The sequence below is a fragment of the Bubalus kerabau genome, chromosome 2 (genome assembly GCF_029407905.1).
Source record: "Bubalus kerabau isolate K-KA32 ecotype Philippines breed swamp buffalo chromosome 2, PCC_UOA_SB_1v2, whole genome shotgun sequence".
Taxonomy (NCBI): domain Eukaryota; kingdom Metazoa; phylum Chordata; class Mammalia; order Artiodactyla; family Bovidae; genus Bubalus; species Bubalus kerabau.
In genome coordinates, this window is record NC_073625.1 from 103476041 (window position 1) to 103499705 (window position 23665).

General features: G+C 40.2%; 1 protein-coding gene across 5 annotated transcripts; it reads left to right on the forward strand.

The window, feature by feature from the left end:
- Positions 1–8: 8 nt before the first annotated feature.
- CD200 (CD200 molecule) lies at positions 9–23239 on the forward strand. 5 transcript variants are annotated; one of them, XM_055568144.1, is made up of 7 exons: positions 9–161; positions 379–517; positions 4050–4131; positions 7356–7676; positions 10073–10345; positions 15784–15891; positions 21916–23239. In XM_055568144.1, the coding sequence occupies exons 4-7, from the start codon at positions 7478–7480 to the stop codon at positions 21921–21923; spliced, it is 588 nt and encodes a 195-aa protein (XP_055424119.1). In that variant the 5' UTR covers positions 9–161; positions 379–517; positions 4050–4131; positions 7356–7477; the 3' UTR covers positions 21924–23239. The 5 variants fall into 5 exon arrangements, with proteins under 5 accessions (XP_055424119.1, XP_055424117.1, XP_055424120.1 ...); XM_055568142.1 differs by lacking the exon at positions 379–517 and having other exon boundaries at positions 14–161; XM_055568141.1 differs by lacking the exons at positions 9–161; positions 379–517 and adding an exon at positions 3009–3030.
- The last annotated feature ends 426 nt before the right edge of the window (positions 23240–23665 follow it).

Below are 23665 nucleotides of genomic sequence, written 5' to 3' on the forward strand. Positions count from 1 at the left end.
CGGGGCGGAGCAGGAGGAATTCAGCTGTGAATCCGTGGGGAACACGTCGTCTTTGCTCCGCGGAACAGGAGGGGCTTTGCCTGGTCCGGTGTGAGATCCCTCCAGGCTTCTCAGCAGCAACCAAATAACCTGCGCGGCCAGGAGCGAGGATGCAGTGTCTGGTGAGCTGGGCCAGGCGTGGAAAACAGGGCGCAGGGTGGGCGACTCCTCTCCGGTGGCCTTGGGGCGATGTCAGGCTGCGAACGCTAGGCTGCGGCTTTCCCCTCTCTGATTCAGAGCTGGGATTCCCGCTTGCGCTTTCCTCTCAGTTCTAAACCTTGCAGAGAAGCGGATCTTGCCTTCCACAGCGGGGTTTATAGGCCATACCTCCATTCCTAGGGTTGCGATTATCTGTCGCGGTAAACTGGAAACAGGATGCTGCCAGGTGCGGGCTCCGGAGACGCTTTCTCCGATCGATCACTGACATCCTTGTAGAAGAAATGAGCCTGGAGGCAGACGCTGGCTGCGTGGATAGAGGGTGCTGTATTGGCTCCATTTTTGGTCCTGAAATCTGGGGTGGGGTTGCAGAATTCAGGATCAGGCTGGCTCCTCTGTGATGCTCCAGCCTCTTTCTGTATCCTCTGGGCCTTTGCCGTGGGAAGCCAAAAGGATCGGATAAATCAGAGTTAAAACCCAGGGTATCCGTGAGAAACAGGGATTTTGTTATCCAGGATCTAGGTATATGACAAAATGAAGGAGAGGATTTTCATTTACATTGGTAACTGATATAAAATAATTTAAAAATCCAAATACAAGTAATGCCTCAAGGTAATTTTTTTGCATATGGTTTGTTGGCTAGACTACACAGTTATTGCCTTCCTTAACAAAGAAGAATGGTGGCCTCCCAGCTAGTGCTTACTGAATGCCAGGTGCTCTTAATCTTCACCACTGTCCTTCAAAGAAGGAGTTATTACCCAGTTTTACAAATAAACAGGCAGACAGGTGAATTTTTTCAAGTCCATATGACTGTGGCAGCTTCAGGATTTGAACTTACAAATTTTCAGGGAAGGGGCAGTGTAGCTGTCAGGTAAGACCCAGATCTCTGGACTCTGGCCCTCTTGGCAAGGGTTATAAGTGGACTTCTCTACTTCCATTATTGTGTGATCTGATTAATGAATTTTTTAAGCTATGTAACACATACTGGCATTTACCATGTCTTGGCACCCCCTCCAGTACTCTTGCTTGGAAAATCCCATGGACGGAGGAGCCTGGTAAGCTGCAGTCCATGGGTTCGCTAAGAGTTGGACACAACTGAGCGACTTCACTTTCACTTTTCACTTTCATGCATTGGAGAAGGAAATGGCAACCCACTCCAGTGTTCTTGCCTGGAGAATCCCAGGGACGGGGGAGCCTGGTGGGCTGCCATCTCTGGGGTCGCACAGAGTCGGACACGACTGAAGCAACGCATCAGCAGCAGCAAGAGATATGGGTAGTTACATGAGATGATGATGTGGCTTATGACCCTGAGATACAGAGAACAGTGTACTGTAAAGGCTGTGTCCTCAGATTTAGAAAAGTGCAATCATGTTGGTGGGCTGTGAACACCCCAAAGATCCCCTCTTTGAAGGGGTGGGCCTGGCACCTGTGGGAGGTTTTGTGGGTCCTAAATGAGAGAATCCTCAGGGGTACAGTTGCCCCTGTGAAGGTTACTCGCCAAGGGAATATCGTGGAAGATGGGCACGTAGATTGTGTGGTGAGAGACCCTGAAGGGGTGGAATGTAGGGAGTAAACAATTGGCCAGGTGGCAGTGATCAGGCTCTCGCCTCACTCCACTCAAATCCTACAGCTGGGATTATTTGTGGCACTGCGCTCAGGCATCATGGTGTGGCCCTATATAGGTACCACCTAAAAAGCTCGAGGAGAATCAAGTTGAAGCGAGTTGCATGGTCACTGTTACTGCTGTTTCAGCCATTAGAGAGTAAAGCCTGTCTGCCTTGCCACGCTGAATAAAGAATGTCTGCAGTTCCTATGGTCTTTGTATCTTCTTCCAGCTTCCCCACTCACGTCTTGTCTACCCTGGGTTTAGCAAATAGTGAGATACAGACAGTAACCTAATGTGATAACAGCTACATTGATTTAGTGTTTATTTGTATCAATCACTTTATAGGAGCTTTACATATACCATCTCATTTAACCTAACAGAAGATTGGTACTATTTTTTTTTCTGTATCTCTAAGAGGTAAAATGATCTGTCTAAGCTTACACACCTAGTATTTGTGCTAGCCTGAATTCAAATTAGCCAGAAGAAATGTGTGCCTAATTAATAGCAAGGCTTTCTTTCTAATTCTTTTCACCTCAATCACTGTGCTTCTGTTTCTTAAATGTTACTGTCTCCCAGTTCCCACATCTTGTGTTTTGGTGTGTGTCTGCTTTTTCTCTTATCCTAAAATACAGATTTTTACTCTGAGAACTAAACTATTTGCATTCCTCATCACAGCCTTTACTAGAACCTGGATTTCCATGTGGCGTGATGGTGTGTAATCAGAATGCCAAAGAAAACTTCTGGTTTCAGAAGCCAAAGTTTTGAAATAACAAAAACCTAAGCATTTGAGTTTTAAAAGCCTAAATGATGAAAGACCAAGGACAGGCATTCATCCCAGAAAAAGCTGATGGGAAGAATACAAGGTGATAGAGGAAGCAGCTTTTCTGACCCTAGGCTGGGAGAGCAGAGAGAGACTGATTAGCATTGGCTTGTGTCCTGAGAAGGATGCTCTGTGCCTGGCCCCAGGAGTGGGGAGTTTAGGAGGACGCTGAATAGAACTTAGAGGTAGGTGTTGAAATCAAAGAACAGAAAACAGCTGTGCCTTGCTTTCCTAGGGGCAACTGTGGGAAGAGGCAAGCCTACCCACCATGGCAAGGGAACAGTAAAACAGAGATTGATAGATACATGGAAGTCTAGGCAGAGACCCTTGTATAATTCTGCTTTGTTCAGCATAGGAAGGATCCAGGAGCACAGAATCCAGAGAACTGGGGAGCATGAGAGAACACCCTGTAAGCACAGGATTTAATTACACAAACTGATGATCAGGAGGATGACTTGAGGGGAGCACAATGCCAAGATGGAAGGATGGTTGTAACCAAGGGTTAATAGTCCTGTCCAATGGCTTGGCATTCCCATGACTGGATGCTGTGCCAGAGACTGGGACAATTGTGAAGTGATAGTCAATTGAACTATCAGACAGAGATTATGTAACATTGACTGAAATTTAGTCTCTACCTCTAGTAGAATAGCAACATGAAATAAAATTGAAGTTCAGTTAAAGAAAGATATGAGAAATCTGCATTTCTTAAACACCTCAATTATAGAAAAATAGGCAAAATTTACCTTACAATGAACATACTAATGTAGATCAAGACTATGGGACTGATGCAGAGTAATCTGTTTCCATTCCACTCTTCATTTTATAGCAAAATGATTCCCAGAGTAATACTGTCTTAAATACTACAATGATTTGTTAAAAAAAAAAAAAATGCCAAGGATTTGTGCCCAGACACATGAAAATAAAGCAAGGGGGAAGAAAAAAAGCCAAATACTGGTTTTAAAAGGTACAATTTACATGAATTGTGCAGAATTTGCAGGAAAATCTCTCTCAGCAAATATCAAAACATGTTCTGCAAAGTGGTTACACCTGAGTTTGATTTTTAATATTAACAGATGTGGATCATTTGGGGAGTAAATGTTCTGCAACATTTGTAGTCTGTGTTTTCTGGGTATATTTTTGGCAGTTTGTTTTCTCAGCAGTCTTGACAGTGGCGGCTTTGGGAGCACAGCCTCAAATTGCTAGGAATGGCCATAACGAAAGAACCACATGGCTGCTTTTCCCGTCCCAACCTAAGCACCCTCTGTTATTTCTTCCATTTATAGTCCCTGGTGCTGCTTCCACAAAACCAAAGGCTTCCAGTGGTTAAAACTTTAGCTGCTATTTTTCCTGATACAGCGATTAGATTGAAGCTCCCTTAGCTTTGTCCACATTCAAATGCCCATTTCTGTACTTGCTCTCTGTCTTCAGGTGTTCAGAAGGCTCGTCTGTCATCTATCTACCTTCCAACTGATTTGGTTCTTGGCACCACTGATCTTATGCAGGGCACAAGGTAAAGATATTCAATTCCCCTGCGTGGAATCCAGGAAACACAGTTTCTGGAGTGGACATCTGACCACTCTTGTCTGTGCTGTGTTCATTTGTCTGCATGAATTATTTAACCGTGTAATTTGTTTGGAAGACTGGGAGTGGTTCTTTCTGCTTTCCACATTTTTGTTTTCAAAAACTTTAATATTAAGAAACTTTTCATAGATAAACCCAGACATGAAAAAAAATTGTTTCTGAATTAAGACATCGTTTTTTCACCTATCAAAGTGCATAATGTTTAAAATAATAATTCCATATGTGTGTGAAGACATGGGAATGTGTGTTGGAGCAAGAATGAATTTGGCCTCTAGGGCAAGTAATCTGGCAATAAGCCTTAAAACTGGTTGTATCCCTCTTACAGAAAAATATTAAAAATGGTGAAATATGAAAGCTACATATAGTTCACATATGTTCACATAGTCTATTATATAAAACACACCTGAGCTGTCCACTTATATGCTGAATTGCCTACTTCTGCCAGACCTTTCTCTTTGGTTCCATGGGAGACCACACCTCACTTACTGCTGGCCTTTTATTACCTTTTGTGTGGTGTGTACTATGGGCTTCTCTGATAGCTCAGTTGGTAAACAATCTGCTTACAATGCAGGAGACCCCAGTTCAACTCCTGGGTTGGGAAGATCTGCTGCAGAAGGGATAGGTTACCCACTCCAGTATTCTTGGACTTCCCTCATGACTCAGCTGGTAAAGAATCCACCCACAATGCGGGAGACCTGGGTTCAATCCCTGGGTTGGGAAGATCCTCTGGAGAAGGGAAAGGCTACCCACTCCAGTATTCAGGCCTGGAGAATTCCATGAACTGTATAGTCCGTGGGGTTGCAAAGAGTCGGATACGACTGAGCGACTTGCACAACAATGTGGTGTGTACTATAGTCAGCAGCCTTCACAGGGGTACAAAAGGGATGCTTCACACCGTGTATAGTTCAGGATTTACCAACTGGGGGACCTTAAATGGAATTTCATATAAGCAGCAAATAATTGTAAACTTTCCATTAAATTATTTCTCACATAGTCAAAGAGAAATAATCTCTCATAGTCATAGATTTTTTCACCCTAGAAGTCGAAGCTCTAGTTTTGATCCCTTTTTTACTCTCTATTCTAAAAGCAACAATTTATTCAAATCTATGCTCTGCACTCAGCAAACCTTTAAGAAACCCCATCCTAACAACAGCTATTCCCCTAGAATTTTTTGCAACTATCAAGAGTGTACCTCACTAAAATTGGAATTTTGCAACACTTGGCGGTTCCAGTTTGTATTTGTTGCTATGCCCGCCTTTTCATTCTTGAAGTTGTAGAGCATATATTCTTTTTTTCTAATTACTCTTGTCATTTTATCTGTGTTATTAGTCTTAAAAAAAAACAGATTTTGGTGTTTTGATTAAGTCAGTATTTTGTGTACTATTTTATTAATTTGTGCTTTTAACTTTATTAATTCACTCTTTTTATCAACTTTTGGTGTGTGGGAATTTTGAATGCATGTAGGTATTCATTTTTCAATCTTTCCTGTTTCCCAATAAATTAAGTTAGGATTAAATATTCCCCCCTGAGAACTGCTTTATAAGCCTCTACAGATTTTAATATATGATATTCTTATTGTCATTCATAGTGCTTTATAACTTTTGTTATGATTTCTGGTGTAATTAAGGAGACAAAAGTATGTACATTTCTGATTTTATTGCATTATGGATTGAGTTCAAAGTCATTTTTTTTGTATATTACTTCAAGTTTAATTTGGGGGTATGTTTCACATGTGGTTTGAAAAGCATGTATGTTTTCTTTTGGGTAAAGGTTTATAAATACATGCTCATATGCACATATTACATGTACACATATAAATATTTGTTTTTAAAGTCTTCTATGTCCTTGTATTTGATTTTCTTATTTTTTAATAGATGGAAATGAAAATTCTGAGAGAACAATGAAAAATTCTCCCATTATGATTATGGATTTATGCATTTTCCTTTGTAGTTCTATTAGCTTTGTATATATTTCAGAGTTATGTTGTTAGGCAAATCAAGGTTCATGAAGGATATACCTTATTTCAGATTTCTCCTTTTATCATTTTGAAAAATACATTTTTGTTTCTTAGTGTTTTTGTCTTCCATTTCCCCTTCTCTTTCCTTTTAAAAATCTTACTTGGACTAATACTGAAATATCAGTCTTTCAATATTTAATCTTTTCTATATTTTTAACCCTTCCAATTCTGGAAGAATTTTATGATCTGGTCTTCCTACTTACTCATTTAGTCTTCAGTGATACTCATTCTGCTAAGGCAGCCAGATTGTGAAAAGAGTTTATATTTTTCATTTTATACATCTCTAGTTTCTACTATTTACAGTGCTGGTTCCTTTTCACACTTAAGATATCACATTTGTTCACGTAAAAATGTTTATTCATTCATTTGTAGAGTTTATTATTCCTCTATCATGTGTCAGTTGACTCAAGTGTTTGTCTATTTGTTACCGTATTGACATTTCCCATTGAGTCATCGATCATATCAATATGAGTAGCCAGCATTGGAGGGGGAAGAAATTATTGCCATACCTTATATTCTGTACTACATTCAGTAAAAATGGGGGACTGTGTAGATTGTAATTTGGTTGTCAAAGCTCTCTGGTACTATCAGCCTCCTGGAGCATTGTCCTGTACATCTCTCTGTCTATGTTCCTATATTTACCACTGCTTCCTGACGGCAGACGTCACTACTGCTGCCCCTTCCTTTTCAGATGTGTGTGTGGAATGTATAGAGCTGCTGTAACTTCTTCACTTAAACTAATCACTGCATATTGCCCATTGGCCCTTTCTTATTCCTAGCTGTTACTGTTCCAGGCATAAACTCACTTGGTGATACTTCTATCCTATCTATCCTATCTGGCAGTTTCCATCTTCAACCTCATTTCACCTAATTTCCAGCCTACAGGGATTCTTCATGTAAGTTCTGGTCACTGGGAGTTTGCTTTCTTATTTTTCTACTCTGCTACTCTTAAAGACTGAACAAACATATTTGAACTTGTAGTTCTCTGGCAACATCAGGAAGGTAGGTAAATGTTGTTTTCTTTTTTGTATTTTTTTCTTTATAAATTTGACTTTGAACATGCATTTTTTAATCAAAAATGTATATTTGTGTATGTATTAAAATATAAATGTTCTTTTATGATTCCATGATGAAAGTGGTGACCCAGGATGTAAGAGGGCTGCTGAACACACCTGCTTCTTTAAGATGCTCTCTGCAAAATCCCCAGGAAGTTTTGATTGTGACATGGCAAAAAATCAAGGCTGTAAGCCCAGAAAACATGATCACCTACAGCAAGAACCATGGGGTTGTAGTCCAGCCTGCCTACAAGGACAAGATAAACATCACCCAGCTGGGACTCATGAACTCAACCATTACCTTCTGGAATACCACCTTGGAAGATGAGGCGTGTTACAAGTGCCTCTTTAATACCTTTGGTTCTGGAAAGATCTCAGGAATAGCCTGCCTCACTCTCTTTGGTGAGAGTCTCTGAGAATACATTGTCTCTAGCTTGAAATGTTATTTTGAAGAATGTTTGAAATGCAGTGGTAGTAGTACGTAGTCTTTCAGGATCCTAGCCCCAGAAAGGTTCATTGGAGGACGCTTGGCCTTTCATGTCTACTGTGTAACTGTGCTAATGGTTATTTGGAGAGTTCATAGAACTATGTTGAATCTTTGCCTGAAGTTATCTTTGCTTTGAAGAATCCTGTTGTCAACAAGAGTAAACTAAGGACCATAGTGAGGATAAATTCTCCCTAAGCAGTGCTATGCTTCAGACCTGGCATTGCCATTAGGAGTCATGTGACCCTAGAAGAGTCCTGTCCATGGTGTACCAGAGTTTATTTATCTGCACCATAAGTGTGAAATAGATCATCTCTGGTTCCTAAGAGCTTTCGTATTTCTTAACCTAAGGACAAAGCCAGATTGGGCTAAGCTGGAGCCAGTTATGGGGGGGTCCCTCTCATTTTGCTTCAGCGGAGCTTTTGCAAAATTGATAAGCAGCCATGCAGCAGAGGTTCTTCATACCCAGTGCCTGGTAGCGATTTAACAGGAAAATAAGCATTCTTCTAAAATCTAAGAGGCTTAGTTTGACAAGATTCCTTTCCTGTTAACTGATGCTTAGCTGGGATCAAGAACCGAGAATTAGGAATAAGGGGTAGCTTTGGAGGATGCACACTTGGTGGTGGTTTTAGAAGGGAAAGCCAAACTTAGGGTTATTGGGAATGTTAAAATGAGAGTTTGAACACACCAAGAATATTGGACAAGGGATAAGGAGAGGCTCAGTAAATAAGAATGCAAGGGAGGTAGGACAATGCCAGATAACACGTTTCTTTCACTTATTTTGTCCATGAGTCTACTCTGCAGAATCTTGCATCAGGCTTTTCTTCTTGATTTCTATTTCTTTCATTCCTTTGTCTCCTTCCGTCTCCCTGGGTTTTTTTGGGTCTTTTCCCTCCTCCAATCCTTCCTCCCTCTTCTTTTTTATTCCTCCTTTGCTCTTTTTCCTTCCCTCCCTCCCTCATTTCCTTTCAGTTCAGTTGCTCAGTCATGTCCGACTCTTTGCGACCGCATGAATCACCGCACACCAGGCCTCCCTCCCTCATTTCCTTTCACCCTCCCTTATTTCCTTCTTTCCACCATTTTCTTCCTTTTCCTTCTTGTGTCATATTTTTCTCATTTCTGTTGTTTCCTTTCTCTTTTTTGTTCATCTTTCTCTCTTGCTCCCTTTCTTTACTCATTAATCTTTGAATAATTTGTATGCCTGAAACACAGACTCCTCTGTGTCTTCTAGCTGGTAATTCTGTAGTTCTTTTCCACAATGACACTTTCCTGCCATAAGGTATAGCTTTCATCCAAGTGATTCTTTGATACACCAGAGAACCCTGCTAGCTAGGCTGGCCATTTCAGCCATACTGGCCCTACTTTACTTTTATAACATCAGGGCTCACTGATGCTAGTAATCTGGGCGCTCTGGTCAGAGCCACAGTCCTCCTATTGGCTCATTTCCTCCAGCCTACTCCCACCCACCCACCTCTTGAACTTCTAAACACAGACAAGCTTTTATTTAGCACTGCCCTTTAATTATCTTGTGGGCTCCAAAGCCAACCATAGAAAGACGTTTGCATTTGCTCAGCAGAGATAAACTGTATATTCCAAGGAAAATGAACTCATTAGTCAAGGGACTTTTGAAAGGGAACAGGGTACAGCTGACCTAAAAATGTCCTTTTTTCATAAGCTCTTTATTTTCTGTTAACTCCATAAGGTGATCTCCAAGGTCCTTACAACTGTCATTCTGTGATTTTTCTGACTACTGACTGTGAATACATAATTTGCATTTTGTATACAGGGACTTTCTAAGTCTGCTCCATGCCTCTTATTCACTGGCCCAGTTCCAAACAGAAAAAGGCTTTTTCTAAGTGGCAGCCCCTCTACAGGCTCTCTCTTCTGAAACTGCTCTGCTTTTCTGAGGAGTGCAGACCACCTGTGTGGAGGTGCTGACTGATAGTTGTTGTTCGACTACTTGAGAGGGATACGCAGAAGAAGGCAGAGATGCTGCATTGTCCACGAAAGAGAAAAGCATAATTATTCTCTGCACTGTTTGGGGGGAAAGGTACCCTCTGTCCATCTAGCTAATTCTCTTAGAGACAAACTCCATAGAGGATCATTCTTGTCACAGGGTTGTATAGGCCAGTCTCCACCCTGCTGTTCAGAGAATTAGACAGGAAGAGAAGGCCCCAGTTTGGATTGGATGTGCCACATTAGCTCTCTAGCCCCCACTGTCTTTCTGTAAAGATCTTTCTCTCATCTCTCTGAGGAGAGTGTGGGACTCACACTGGATTTTATAACTGATGGCAGATCATTTTTTTTGTCCCAGTACAGCCCACAGTATTCCTTCACTATAAATTATCTGAAGATCACCTAAATGTCACTTGCTCTGCCAATGCTCGCCCAGCCCCTATGATCTCCTGGAAGGTCTTTGGGTCAGGGATTGAGAACAGTACTGAGATCGTCTCACACCCCAATGGAACAACATCTGTCACCAGCATCCTCCAGATCAAAGACCCCAAGACACAGGTGGGGAAGGATGTGATCTGCCAGGTGCTACACCTGGGGACTGTGACCGACTACAGGGAAACCGTGAACAAAGGTAAGAGAGGTTTTCTGTGGTCACATTTGTGGACACACACCTGCAAGGTGGTGAATGCTCTGCAGAGCCTCTTGGCCTCTTAGCAAAGAAGCTGATAAGGCAGAGAATGGGGTAAGTAGGGAAATAAAAACAGTTGAGGAAGCCAGTAAAGCCTATTTTATTGCTTTGGCAATTGTGGTGTGTTGCTCACACACTGAATGCTTTTACTGAGAACCATTCCATTGATTTATTCTTCTGTGCTCCTGAGTATTTGTTATGCCAGAAATGTGACAGCAAGGACTCAGTCCCCAAACACAGGGAGCTTCTAGTCCAGGAAGGAATGCAGAAGGAGCTGGGCAGTTGTAAAAATGCAGGTTAAATGCTTCAATAAGAAAGCTATGGTAGGAGTTTGGGGTTTTTGAGCAGGAGCCACCCATTCTCCTTGCTTGACCCTGCAACAAACCATTCTCTGATTTAAAAAAAAAAAAAAAAAAAGAACGCTGTGGTATAACATGGGAAGATTGAGAATGCAGAGAAGGAGCATCAGCTCAGTCTGGAGGGATTACAATGTTTTCCTGGAAGCAGTCACATCTGGGACGAAACCTTTGCATAATCTACACTATGGGAAAGGGGCAATAGATCTTTCAGGAAAGAGGCCAATCTGAGTTTTCCCAACCTCATTTTAAACTAAATTGTCTCCTGCTCAGGACCTCTTTTGCTGTCTGTATTTCCATCCAAACTGCTATCTCTGAGTCTCATTGATACAAGAGGTAAAGATGATGGGAGAGAGAATAAGGAAAGCAGTGGTCTTAGGGACAAGATGCTTCAGTGACAAACAGCCATAGTTGCCTTTCTCTGCATAGTTTTGAAGCACTGACTCTGGATGAGGCACTCAGTTAACAAGCCTCCTATAAAAAGATATTGCTGCTTTTTTCAGGGTACATTGTGAACCCCAAAAAGTTCATGCCTCATTGTCATGTGCTCAGTTACTCAGTCATGTCCAACTCTCTGAGACCCCGTGGACTGTAGCCCACCAGGGTCCTCTGTCCATGGAATTTTCCAGGCAAGAATATTGTCATATTCTTGTCATTTCCTACTACAGGGGATCTTTCCAACTCAGGGGTCAAACCCATGTCTCTTGCATTGGCAGGAGGATTCTTTACCACTGCTCCACCTGGGAAGCCCAGATAGTCTCTAATGAACATGTCCTGTAGTCGTTTCTGGGGTCCTTGAAAAAGCAAACTAATCAAAAAGTAAACATTTAAGTAAATTTGGTCAAGATGTTTGTGGTGTTAGATTTGGACATTTATGGCAAGATCCTCAGATTTTGCCAAGGTAAAGGGTAAATTTCCCTGAAAAGCAAGAATCTGAAAAGGAACATCTCTTCTTTTCCAAGAGTGCCAAAATTGACTTATTATCATTTATAACATTTATATATCATTTGTATAATATTTGTTTATTCTGCAAGCATTTACTAAAAATCTTTCACACTTAAACCATTATGTCAAGTATTAGAACTATTGAAGACAAATCTTAACTCTTAACTAGTGTCTAACATCAGTGAGACCAATCTGAAGGTGCTCAGTTAAATTCAGTTCAGTTCAGTCGCTCAGTCGTGTCCGACTCTTTGTGACCCCATGAATTGCAGCACGCCAGGCCTCCCTGTCCATCACCAACTCCCGGAGTTCACTCAAACTCATGTCCATCGAGTTGGTGATGCCATCCAGCCATCTCATTCTCTGTTGTCCTCTTCTCCTCCTGCCCCCAACCCCTCTCAGCATCAGAGTCTTTTCCAATGAGTCAACTCTTCGCATGAGGTGGCCAAAGGACTGGAGTTTCAGCTTTAGCATCATTCCTTCCAAAGAACACCCAGGACCGATCTCCTTTAAAATGAACTGGTTGGATCTCCTTGCAGTCCAAGGGACTCTCAAAAGAATCAATTCTTCAGCGCTCAGCTTTCTTCACAGTCCAACTCTCACATCCATACATGACCACTGGAAAAACCATAGCCTTGACTAGAAGGACCTTTGTTGGCAAAGTATGTCTCTGCTTTTGAATATGCTATCTAGGTTGGTCATAACTTTCCTTCAAAGGAGTAAGCATCTTTTAATTTCATGGCTGCATCACTATCTGCAGTGATTTTGGAGCCCCCAAAATAAAGTCTGACACTGTTTCCACTATTTCCCCATCTATTTGCCATGAAGTGATGGGACCAGATGCCATGATCTTCGTTTTCTGAATGTTGAGCTTTAAGCCAACTTTTTCACTCCTCTTTCACCTTCATCAAGAGGCTTTTGAGTTCCTCTTCACTTTCTGCCATAAGGGTGGTGTCATCTACATATCTGAGGTTATTGATATTTCTCCCAGCAATCTTGATTCCAGCTTGTGCTTCTTCCAGCCCAGCGTTTCTCGTGATGTACTCTGCATATAAGTTAAATAAGCAGGGTGACAATATACAGCTTTGACGTACTCCTTTACTTATTTGTAACCAGTCTGTTGTTCCATGTCCAGTTCTAACTGTTGCTTCCTGACCTGCATATAGGTTTCTCAAGAGGCCGGTCAGGTGGTCTGGTATTCCCATCTCTTTCAGAATTTTCCACAGTTTATTGTGATCGACACAGTCAAAGGCTTTGACATAGTCAATAAAGCAGAAATAGATATTTTTCTGGAACTCTCTTGCTTTTTCGATGATCCAGCGGATGTTGGCAATTTGATCTCTGGTTCCTCTGCCTTTTCTAAAACCAGCTTGAACATCTGGAAGTTCATGGTTCACATATTGCTGAAGCCTGGCTTGGAGAATTTTGAGCATTACTTTACTAGCATGTGAGATGAGTGCAATTGTGCAGTAGTTTGAGCATCCTTTGGCATTGCCTTGCTTTGGGATTGGAATGAAAACTGACCTTTTCCAGTCCTGTGGCCACTGCTGAGTTTTCCAAATTTGCTGGCATATTGAGTGCAGCATTTTAACAGCATCATCTTTCAGGATTTGAAATAGCTCAACTGGAATTCCATCACCTCCACTAGCTTTGTTCATAGTGATGCTTTCTAAGGCTCACTTGACTTCACATTCCAGGATATCTAGCTCTACATGAGTGATCACACCATCGTGATTATCTTGGTCATGAAGATCTTTTTTGTACAGTTCTTCTGTGTATTATCTTGCCACCTCTTCCTAATATCTTCTGATTCTGACAGAATGTGGTCCACTGGAGAAGGGAATGGCAAACCACTTCAGTATTCTTGCCTTGAGAACCCCATGAACAGGATGAAAAGGCAAAATGATAGGATACTGAAAGTGGAACTCCACAGGTCAGTAGGTGCCCAATATGCTGCTGGAGATCAGTGGAGAAATAACTCCAGAAAGAATGAAGGGATGGAGCCAAAGCAAAAACAATACCCAGCTGTGGATGTGACTGGTGATAGAAGCAAGGTCCGATGCTGTAAGGAGCAATATTGCATAGGAACCTGGAACGTTAGGTCCATGAATCAAGGCAAATTGGAAGTGGTCAAACAAGAGATGGCAAGGGTGAACGTCGACATTCTAGGAATCAGTGAACTAAAATGGACTGGAATGGGTGAATTTAACTCAGATGACCATTATATCTAGCACTGTGGGCAGGAATCCCTCAGAAGAAATGGAGTGGCCATCATGGTCAACAAAAGAGTCCAAAATGCAGTACTTAGATGCAATCTCAAAAACAACAGAATGATCTCATCTCTGTTCGTTTCCAAGGCAAACAATTCAATATCACAGTAATCCAAGTCTATGCCCCAACCAGTAACATTGAAGAAGCTGAAGTTGAACGGTTCTATGAAGACTTACAAGACCTTTTAGAACTAACACCCAAGAAAGATGTCCTTTTCATTATAGGGGACTGGAATGCAAAAGTAGGAAGTCAAGAAACACCTGGAGTAACAGGCAGATTTGGCCTTGGATACAGAATGAAGCAGGACAAGGCTAATAGAGTTTTGCCAAGAGAACGCACTGGTCATAGCAAACACCCTCTTCTAACAACACAAGAGAAGACTCGGCACGTGGACATCACCAGATGGTCAACACCAAAATCAGATTGATTATATTCTTAGCCAAAGATGGAGAAGCTCTATATAGTCAGCAAAAACAAGACCAGGAGCTGACTGTGGCTCAGATCATGAACTCCTCATTACCAAATTCAGACTGAAATTGAAGAAAGTAGGGAAAACCACTAGACCATTCAGGTATGACCTACATCAAATCCCTTATGATTATACAGTGGAAGTGAGAAATAGATTTAAGGGCCTAGATCTGATAGATAGAGTGCCTGATGAACTATGGACGGAGGTTCATGACATTGTAGAGGAGACAGGAATCAAGACCATCCCCATGGAAAAGAAATGCAAAAAAGCAAAATGGCTGTCTGGGGAGGCCTTACAAATAGCTGTGAAAAGAAGAGAAGGGAAAAGCAAAGGAGAAAAGGAAAGATATAAGCATCTGAATGCAGAGTTCCCAAGAATAGCAAGAAGAGATAAGAAAGCCTTTCTCAGCGATCAGTGCAAAGAAACAGAGGAAAACAACAGAATGGGAAAGACTAGAGATCACTTCAAGAAAATTAGAGATACCAAGGGAACATTTCATGCAAAGATGGGCTCGATAAAGGACAGAAATGGTATGGACCTAACAGAAGCAGAAGATATTAAGAAGAGGTGACAAGAATACAAAGAATTGTACAAAAAAGGTCTTCACAACCAAGATAATCAGTTAAATTATGATGTGAAAAATCCCATTATAAAGGTATGGAGAAAATGCCAGAGACTCCCAAATCAGACAGTGCTTTTTCTGACTTTGTATTACACAGTGACACTGAGGAACTGATATTTAGGCTAAGTTGCATTTACTGACTACTAGAAAGAAGTTTAATAACAAAGACATTGATTAGAATGAACACAAAACATGGAGTTGAGTTATTCCTGGAGGTTGGAATCATGAGATTTATTATTTTTCCTTTATATTTTTCTATATTTTCCAAAAATTCCTCAATAAACATATTACTTTAATGGACAGTATGGCAAAGATTATGTGCTTTGAAGGCAAACAGATCTCTGACCAAGCCTTGTTCTACCAATTACTGCACTGATTTGGGGCTTACCCAACTTCTCTGAGCCTCAGTTGTTTGTTTTTTAATCTGTTAGATGGTAGTAATAATAATACCTAACTCGAGCTATTTTGAGGATTAAACGAGGCAACACATTCAAAGCTCTTACTACATAGTAACCACATAAAACATGTTAATTATTATTATTATTTAAATGCTATTAAAATAATATGAGGTCATGAATGTAGACCTTTATATATGTAAGAATAATTTTCATCAAAAGCACAACTCTAGTAGAATCTCATTACAACTATCTCTTTATTACTTTTTGCCTCTACAGCTTCCACTTATCACTAGTTTTTCCTTTTCTCCTATCAATATCCACAGGCTTTTGGTTTTCAGTTCCACTGTTGTTAAGCATCGTCTCCTTGGTAATTCTTCTGGTCTTAATCTCAATTCTACTCTACTGGAAACGTCATCGGAACCAAGATCGAGGTGAGTCCCATGGGAAGTAAAAAGAAGGAAAAAATTATTGTTTAATGACAATCCGGGGTTCAAATGAAGATATAAATAAGGGATGAGTGCTTAGTCATGTCTGACTCTTTGTGACCCCGTGAATTGTAGCCTGCCAGTACTCTTGCCTGGAAAATCCCATGGATGGAGGAGCCTGGTGGGCTGCAGTCCATGGGATCGCGAAGAGTCAGACATGACTGAGCGACTTCTTTCACTTTTCACTTTCGTGCATTGGAGAAGGAAATGGCAACCCACTCCAGTGTTCTTGCCTGGAGAATCCCAGGGATGGTGGAGCCTGGTGGGCTGCCATCTATGGGGTCCCACAGAGTCGGACACCACTGAAGCGACTTAGCAGCAGCAGCAGCAGGCTCCTTTGTCCGTGGGATTCTCCAGGCAAGAATACTAGAGTGGGTTGCCATTTCCTTCTCCAGGTCATCTTCCCAACCCAGGGATTGAACCTGGGTCTCCTGCATTGCAAGTGGATTCTTTACCATCTGAGCCACCAGGGAAGTCCTAAATAAGGCATGATAACCATGAAATTAAAAGACACTTGTTCCTTGGAAGAAAAACTATGATGAACCTTGACAGCATATTAAAAAGCAGAGGCATCACTTTGCTGACAAAGGTCTGTATAGTCAAAGTTATGGTTTTTCTAGTAGTCATGTATGGATGTGAGATTTGGACCATAAAAAAGGCTGAGCACCAAAGAATTGATGCTTTCAAACTGTGGTGCTGGAGAAAACACTTGAGAGTCCCTTGAATTGCAAGGAGATCAAACCAGGCAATCCTAAAGGAAATCAACCCTGAAAATTCATTGGAAGGACTGATGCTGAAGCTGAAGACCCAATACTTTGGCCATCTGATGTGAAGAGTCAGCTCATTGGAAAAGAACCTGATGCTGGGAAAGATCGAGGGCAAGGGACGGGGACAACCGAGAATGAGATGGTTGGTTGGCATCACTGACTTAATGGATATGAGTTTGAGCAAACTCCAGGAGACAATGAAGGATAGGGAATCCTGACGTGCTGCAGTCCAAGGGGTCACAAAGGGTCAGACATGACTGAGCGACTGAACAACAGGTCAGCTATCCCACTGAAGGGACTGTGAACTTGTCCAATGTGATCACCAACTGAGTAGTGCTTTCTATGTTATATGCTCACTATGGCTCAGACACTCTAGGACTTACACAGGGGAGAATACCTTTATCATCTCATCCTGCCCTTATACACTGTTAATTTCTTTCCATCTCCTACAACATCTATCACAGTGTCTTATGTATACTCACTAAATGTTCACTAAAAGAATGAATGACTGAATGGAAGGGTAGATTTTCAAAGGGATTTTTTTCTATTCCACTTTTTAAACTGCAAAATCAGTACCTCATAGATGCTGAATCTAAACATTATGGAAGAATAGAAAACAAGAGACACTATCAAACAAGAGGAGTCAGCCAGAGGGGAAGAATTAAATTTCTTTGGTTTCTGAAGACACTGCATAATTTATTAAAGCTAATGAAAAGGTGCAGTTTATGTTGTATGTAGTGGGAATTTTCTAGGATGAAGTGGTGCTGTGGGAGTTTTCTCCTGCTCACATGACTGACAGAAAGGGGAAGAAAAATGTTCACTTTGATTGTTATTTATATTTCTATTAATAATATCACTTATGTGCTACCTTTTTTCCTCTCTTTCTGTCTCATAGAGTAATATCTTTCATGTTCTAAGCTTTTTGAACATTTAATTTTGCATAAGCCTTATATAAACACTAGATGAATTCATGTGATTTTGTAAGAAAAACAACAAATCACCAGCATCAATGACCTTTTGCAGGTGTAGATAAAAGAATTTGTTCTGTAGGGGACAGGAGATTGCAAATCAGATAATCTTATTGCACATAAATTTAAGCCCATAGACCTCCTTGTGCTCAGTCACTCAGCTCTGTCCGACTCTTTGCGACCCATGGACTGTGGCCTGCCAGGCTCCTCTGTCCAGGGGATTATCCTGGCAAGAATAGTGGAGTAGATTACCATTTCTTTCCCCTGGGGATCTTCCCAACCCAGAAATCAGGGATCGAATCCAGTTTCCTGAGGCTTCTGCATTGGCAGATGGATTCTTTACCACTGAGCCACCTGGGAAGCCCTTAGCTCTGTGAAAAATGTCAAAGGTGGAAAGCCAGTTGACTCTACTTTTTCCAAACATTTTGCTTTTCTGGTTAAGAACAGAAGTTGACTTCCTTCCCCTAACACAGTTAACAGCAGGCCTAAAATTAGAATCCTGGTCTTCTGACCTCTGCTGGAATATTCCAGTTATCGTTTCCTGACTTGAAAGGCACAGTTGTTAATTGTGTTTATTTCAACCTGTGTTTGCTGATATTGCTCTATACTTCTGTAAATGTATAAGCAGAAAAGTATGACATGTTCAAATTCATTTTCAAATGTCCCCTTGAACAAGAATCTCATAATACAGTCCATTCAAGCCCAAGGTAAATTTCACTAGAAAGGGACATTTGCAAAATAATTGTCCTTAGTGTATTAAGTCTCTTATTTTCTGGGAAATATAATTGTTCAATGCCTTATTCAGTTGCTGAAATGAAGAGAGTTAGCTTAAGGTTATTTGGTCCCATATACTTAAATAGCTAGTAAAATCAAGTGTCAGCTATGCTAGAGACAAACTCTCAAGGCTGAGAAAATACTGGTTTGCAGATGGTGACTGCAGCCATGAAATTAAAAGATGCTTACTCCTTGGAAGGAAAGTTATGACCAACCTAGATAGCATATTCAAAAGCAGAGACATTACTTTGCCAACAAAGGTCCGTCTAGTCAAGGCTATGGTTTTTCCTGTGGTCATGTATGGATGTGAGAGTTGGACTGTGAAGAAGGCTGAGCACCGAAGAATTGATGCTTTTGAACTGTGATGTTGGAGAAGACTCTTGAGAGTCCCTTGGACTGCAAGGAGATCCAACCAGTCCATTGTGAAGGAGATCAGCCCTGGGATTTCTTTGGAAGGAATGATGCTAAAGCTGAAACTCCAGTACTTTGGCCACCTCATGTGAAGAGTTGACTCATTGGAAAAGACTCTGATGCTGGGAGGGATTGGGGGCAGGAGGAGAAGGGGACGACAGAGGATGAGATGGCTGGATGGCATCACTGACTCGATGGACGTGAGTCTGAGTGAACTCCGGGAGTTGGTGATGGACAGGGAGGCCTGGCGTGCTGCGATTCATGGGGTCGCAAAGAGTCGGACACAACTGAGCGACTGAACTGAAGACCAAAACTTAAGTAATCCAAAAATTTGGAAGAAAAGGAAGAAAATCATCAAATATAGTGACTTTTTAAATTTTCTTTAAGTAAAAAATTTTGATTGTCAAATTGTGATGAAAGTGAATAGTCCTACTATATTTGCTTGTCATCTTTAATTTTTATTTTATATTGGATTATAGTTGATTTACAATGTGTTAGTTTCAGGTGTACATATAAAGTAATTCAGTTATACATATATCTATTCTTTTTCAAATTCTTTTCCCATTTAGGTTATTACAAAATATCTTTCTTTACCCTTACTTTGTGTTTTTTTCTCCTCTCTTTTTCTTTCTATTATCTTCTGAAACATAAAACTTTTGGATGGACAGGGAAATATGATCAGTCAAAATGACCCCAAGATTCTGGACCTCAGTGATCTGAAAAAATGGTCATGTGAACAGAAATGGAAGTGGAGAGGGGGAACTGAGAGTGAGTGTGTGTGTGTGTGTGTGTGTGTGTGTGTGTGTGTGTGAGAGTGTGATCAGTTTGTGGGGAAAGAAAAAGTAGAGGTGAATTAGTTTTTGAGCTTATTAAATATGAGCAGACAAAGAATCATCTCCATGGAGCTGCCAGTAGTAAGACAAATCTGGTAAGAAAAGTCTGTTAAGTTCAAATCTTTGTTAGATAAATGATCAAAAGTATTTATTGTAGATTAAAATCACTGATTTATTGCTCACAAAAACATAAGCAAATTTACAGGTTGTAGACAGAGGGGTAATCTCTAATGACAGATGTTCTTCTCATAGAGAAGTCAGGCCGCTTTTCCTGTGATTTGGTGTAATGCCAGAGAGTGTTACGTTGGGTTTTTTCCAACAGTAAAACTGTTCTCTGAGGAAGGTTTGATGAGTTAGAGGCAGTTTCTCTTTGCACCATTCCTAGTGAGATCATCACAGTTATTTCCCATGAGACTACAACAATATGATAATAGATTAATAGGTTTTCAAAGAATGTTTTTTTTTTCTTTTATGAATCAGTATTGTATTACTAAATAGAAAGTGAAAAGAAATTAAAATTTCCTATGGAAATTTCTTGATAATTTTTTTCTATTAAAACCCAGTTGATGTCATAAATTTGCCCCTTACATATACTACAAAAACATTAAGTTTGAGGTTAAGAATAATCTTTTATTTCTCATTAGCCAAACCACCAATGATTACAAGCTTCTCAGAAACAACTTCACTTTGGGGCATATTATCATGGATAATCACCTAATTTTTAGAAATTTTTATTGTCAGTAGCAGTCTTCTATTGTTTGGGTCACGGTTGAATTGGAAACCAATAGAAGACTTAGACAATCATGTGAAATGCATATTCCAAACTTCATTTTTCTTCAAAATATCTAACTATGTCAGGTAAAAGTGATTTATTTAAACTCATATCTATATACTTACTTTGATTTTTCCCACTTGGCTTCACAATAACCTAATCTTATAAATGGGTTCTCTGCAATGATGATAATGGCAATGTTAGCGAAACACTATATCCTGGGTAGAATCAAGTCATTTTCTCCTATTTTAAGCTTAGAACTCTATCAAATAACAGCAGTACTCAGTAAATAATTGGTGATGCTGAAATTGGAGATTAATTGGAAGAATAATATAAAAGATACATGTTTCCAAAAAAAATAAAAATCTTTGCTTTACTAATAATTGTACTTAAGCTTCCCAGATGAAGGCTGGCTGAGTGGTAACTCTCAGCCCATCCCAGTGTAATTATAGTTTCAAGTAGAAGAAGGGATGATTTAAATGAGAAAAGTGTGAAGCAGTTATTATTGAACAATCTAGGTTAGAACTGCTAGGAGAAATCTTGCATCCCAAGGCTATCTGTCTATAAAATTTTACGTGTGAATAGGTACCAATGCCACCCATCATATCAAAATGTCAGAACAAAATCCAATCATAAAGTAGGTGGTTAACAGACCTGAAAGTCTGGGCATTCTTGCCTGAGCTGCTCTGTGTCTTTCACCATGGAACAGATCACTGGTATTAGAAATGATGACACAGTTAAAACATGCAAAACTTTGGGTTCCAGTAAAGAATTACTTAAGATTACAGAGAGAGTGAGATTTGGAGCCAAGATAAAATCCCAGACCTTTTACTTCACTGTTTGCCTGCCTTGTAAGGAAGCCCACCTTCTCCCAGTTTAAGGGCTAGAAAGCTAATAGTCTTGTAAGGGCCTCCATCTGTCTAGTTTGTGACCGTTCCCACCTTGATGTCCAATAAGTGAGTATCCACAGGAAACAAAGCTCAAGGTCTTATAAATAAAATACATGTGGATCATTTGGAATTCTTGAGCCTGCTCTTTTACTTGTAGTCTTACATGTGTTATTAAGCAAGTACAATCTTGCTTAAGAATGCATGCTAAGTTGCTTCAGTCGTGTCCGACTCTGTGTGACCCCATAGATGGCAGGCCACCAGGGTCCTCCGTCCACAGCATTCTCCAGGCAAGAATACTGGGTGGGTTGCCATTTCCTTCTCCATTGCTTAAGAATGGTAAGCTATTATTTCCTAGAACTACTCATATCCTTTTAAAGAGAGTCACAGTGCCTCACAGCACACTGGGTCAGCGGTATCTACTTCCTCCTCTGCTGATGAAATATTCACTGGAGAATTCTGTGTTTATTGGTCCTTCTATTATCTATCTTCTGAAAATCTATTAGAATAGAAATTATAGATTTTCAAAGTTCGTATCTTGATCTTTCTTTTACCCAGAGCCCTAGAGGAGTCGCACAGAACCCTGACAGTTATTTCCTGGTCTACTTGAATCTGACTCAGGAGGCAAGCAGAAGAAAGAGGGTCATTCTCCAAGGAACCTAAAAGAGCAAAAAAAAAAAAAAAAAAAAAAAAAAAAAAAAAAAAAGGGAGTCAAAGGCCTAAGAATTTCAAGACTTTCCACTGCCATGTAGGCCACCCAGTGCTTCTGTGAGTTCCCAGAAGAAGTCATTTTACCTCTCAGGTCTGTTGTAGGACTTGGTTTTGTAAAATGATGCAGTGTTGTGCTGTTGAAAGGATACTGGACTTGGAGCCAGGAGCCACCGCTCGGAGGTTGACTTTGACTCCAACTGGTGGCAACTCTGTGTTAATCATATCTCAATGAACTTTCACATTCGCATCCAGAAAGTTAAGAAGTTGGACCAAATAATTTTCCATTCTGCTCTAAAAACAGATGCAATTCCAGGAAAGAAAAAAAAAAAGATAAATAAAGAGAAAAGAAATGAAAGAAGAATACAGGAAGGTAGGGACCAAAGAACTTTTCTGAGACTGCCTTTTGCCTTTCTGTGGATATGCCATCTCTTCTTCCCTTCTTCTTTGGTCCATAAGTCTATTTCCTCATCACTGGGTATCTTGTCCACTGCCTGCTTACTGTGTTTGCTATTAACTGGTCTTTCTAGAAGTCTCAGTTTCACTGCTCTTCTTTATGTACTTCTGTGATGTTACCACAATGGAAGTGGAACTCAATTTATTGTGAAGTAATATTGGCAACCTTAACTTGGCTTATCTGTTTTTATAGCAGACAAAATATTGTTAGTCTTAGCAGCTTTCATTTTTTAAAAAGCATGCATTTCTCATCCATTTGTCTCATAATATGACCCAGCCCTATTTTAATCATTCTAAATTCAACCTAGTGTAATGAAATATATTATGAAAAGAGGTGTTTAGAAAGTTTTATGAATCAGCAGTCAGTTAATTCAAATGCTTTGCCTCCCCCAACTTTTTTTCTTATAAAGTAACTTATCACAATAGCAGAGGAAGCATGTATGGCTGTACAAATTCCTTTGTCATAAACATATTGTTCTAACTAGTGGAACAGTTTTGAACTCTAAATCATCATTGGACCAAGCTGGTGACTTTTTCAGTATCTTTTGCTTTCTTGTCTGTATCCAGTGACCTAGAAACTAAAACTTAAGTTGTCTTTATTGTTGTATTGAATATTTATATATTTAGTAAACTTTTCGTATGTTATTTATGTATTATTTCATATATTTGTATTAATATACTAAATAATTAAAAGTGTCTAACTATTTGGTTCATGATATTCTCTTGGGGAATGTGGAAAATGTGGACATTAATGATAATACTTATATATTCCCTCTGTGTGTGAAGCCCTCCCCCCTCTCTCTTAGTCTTCTAAAAGATGCTGTTGACATTTCTGAGTTCTCACAACATCACAAGTCAGATGTCCTTTTCTGACCAGTGAGAGCTCCTTCATGTTGGTGATATGACCCAGTCAGTTTTGGAGCACTTCCTTATATATGCTGTTTTGATTTTACTTTTAGATACTAACCTTTTCAAATGAATTAGCTCACACAGCTTTGAATTTGGTAGGACTTAATATCCTGCTTCTGATTTTGCTATATTCTGGCATCTCAATTGCCAGATCAGATCTTGTAACTTAAAGCAGTAGTTCCAAACATTTAAAGGTCTCAGGGCCCCTTTACTTAGGACCCCAAAGAGCTTTCTT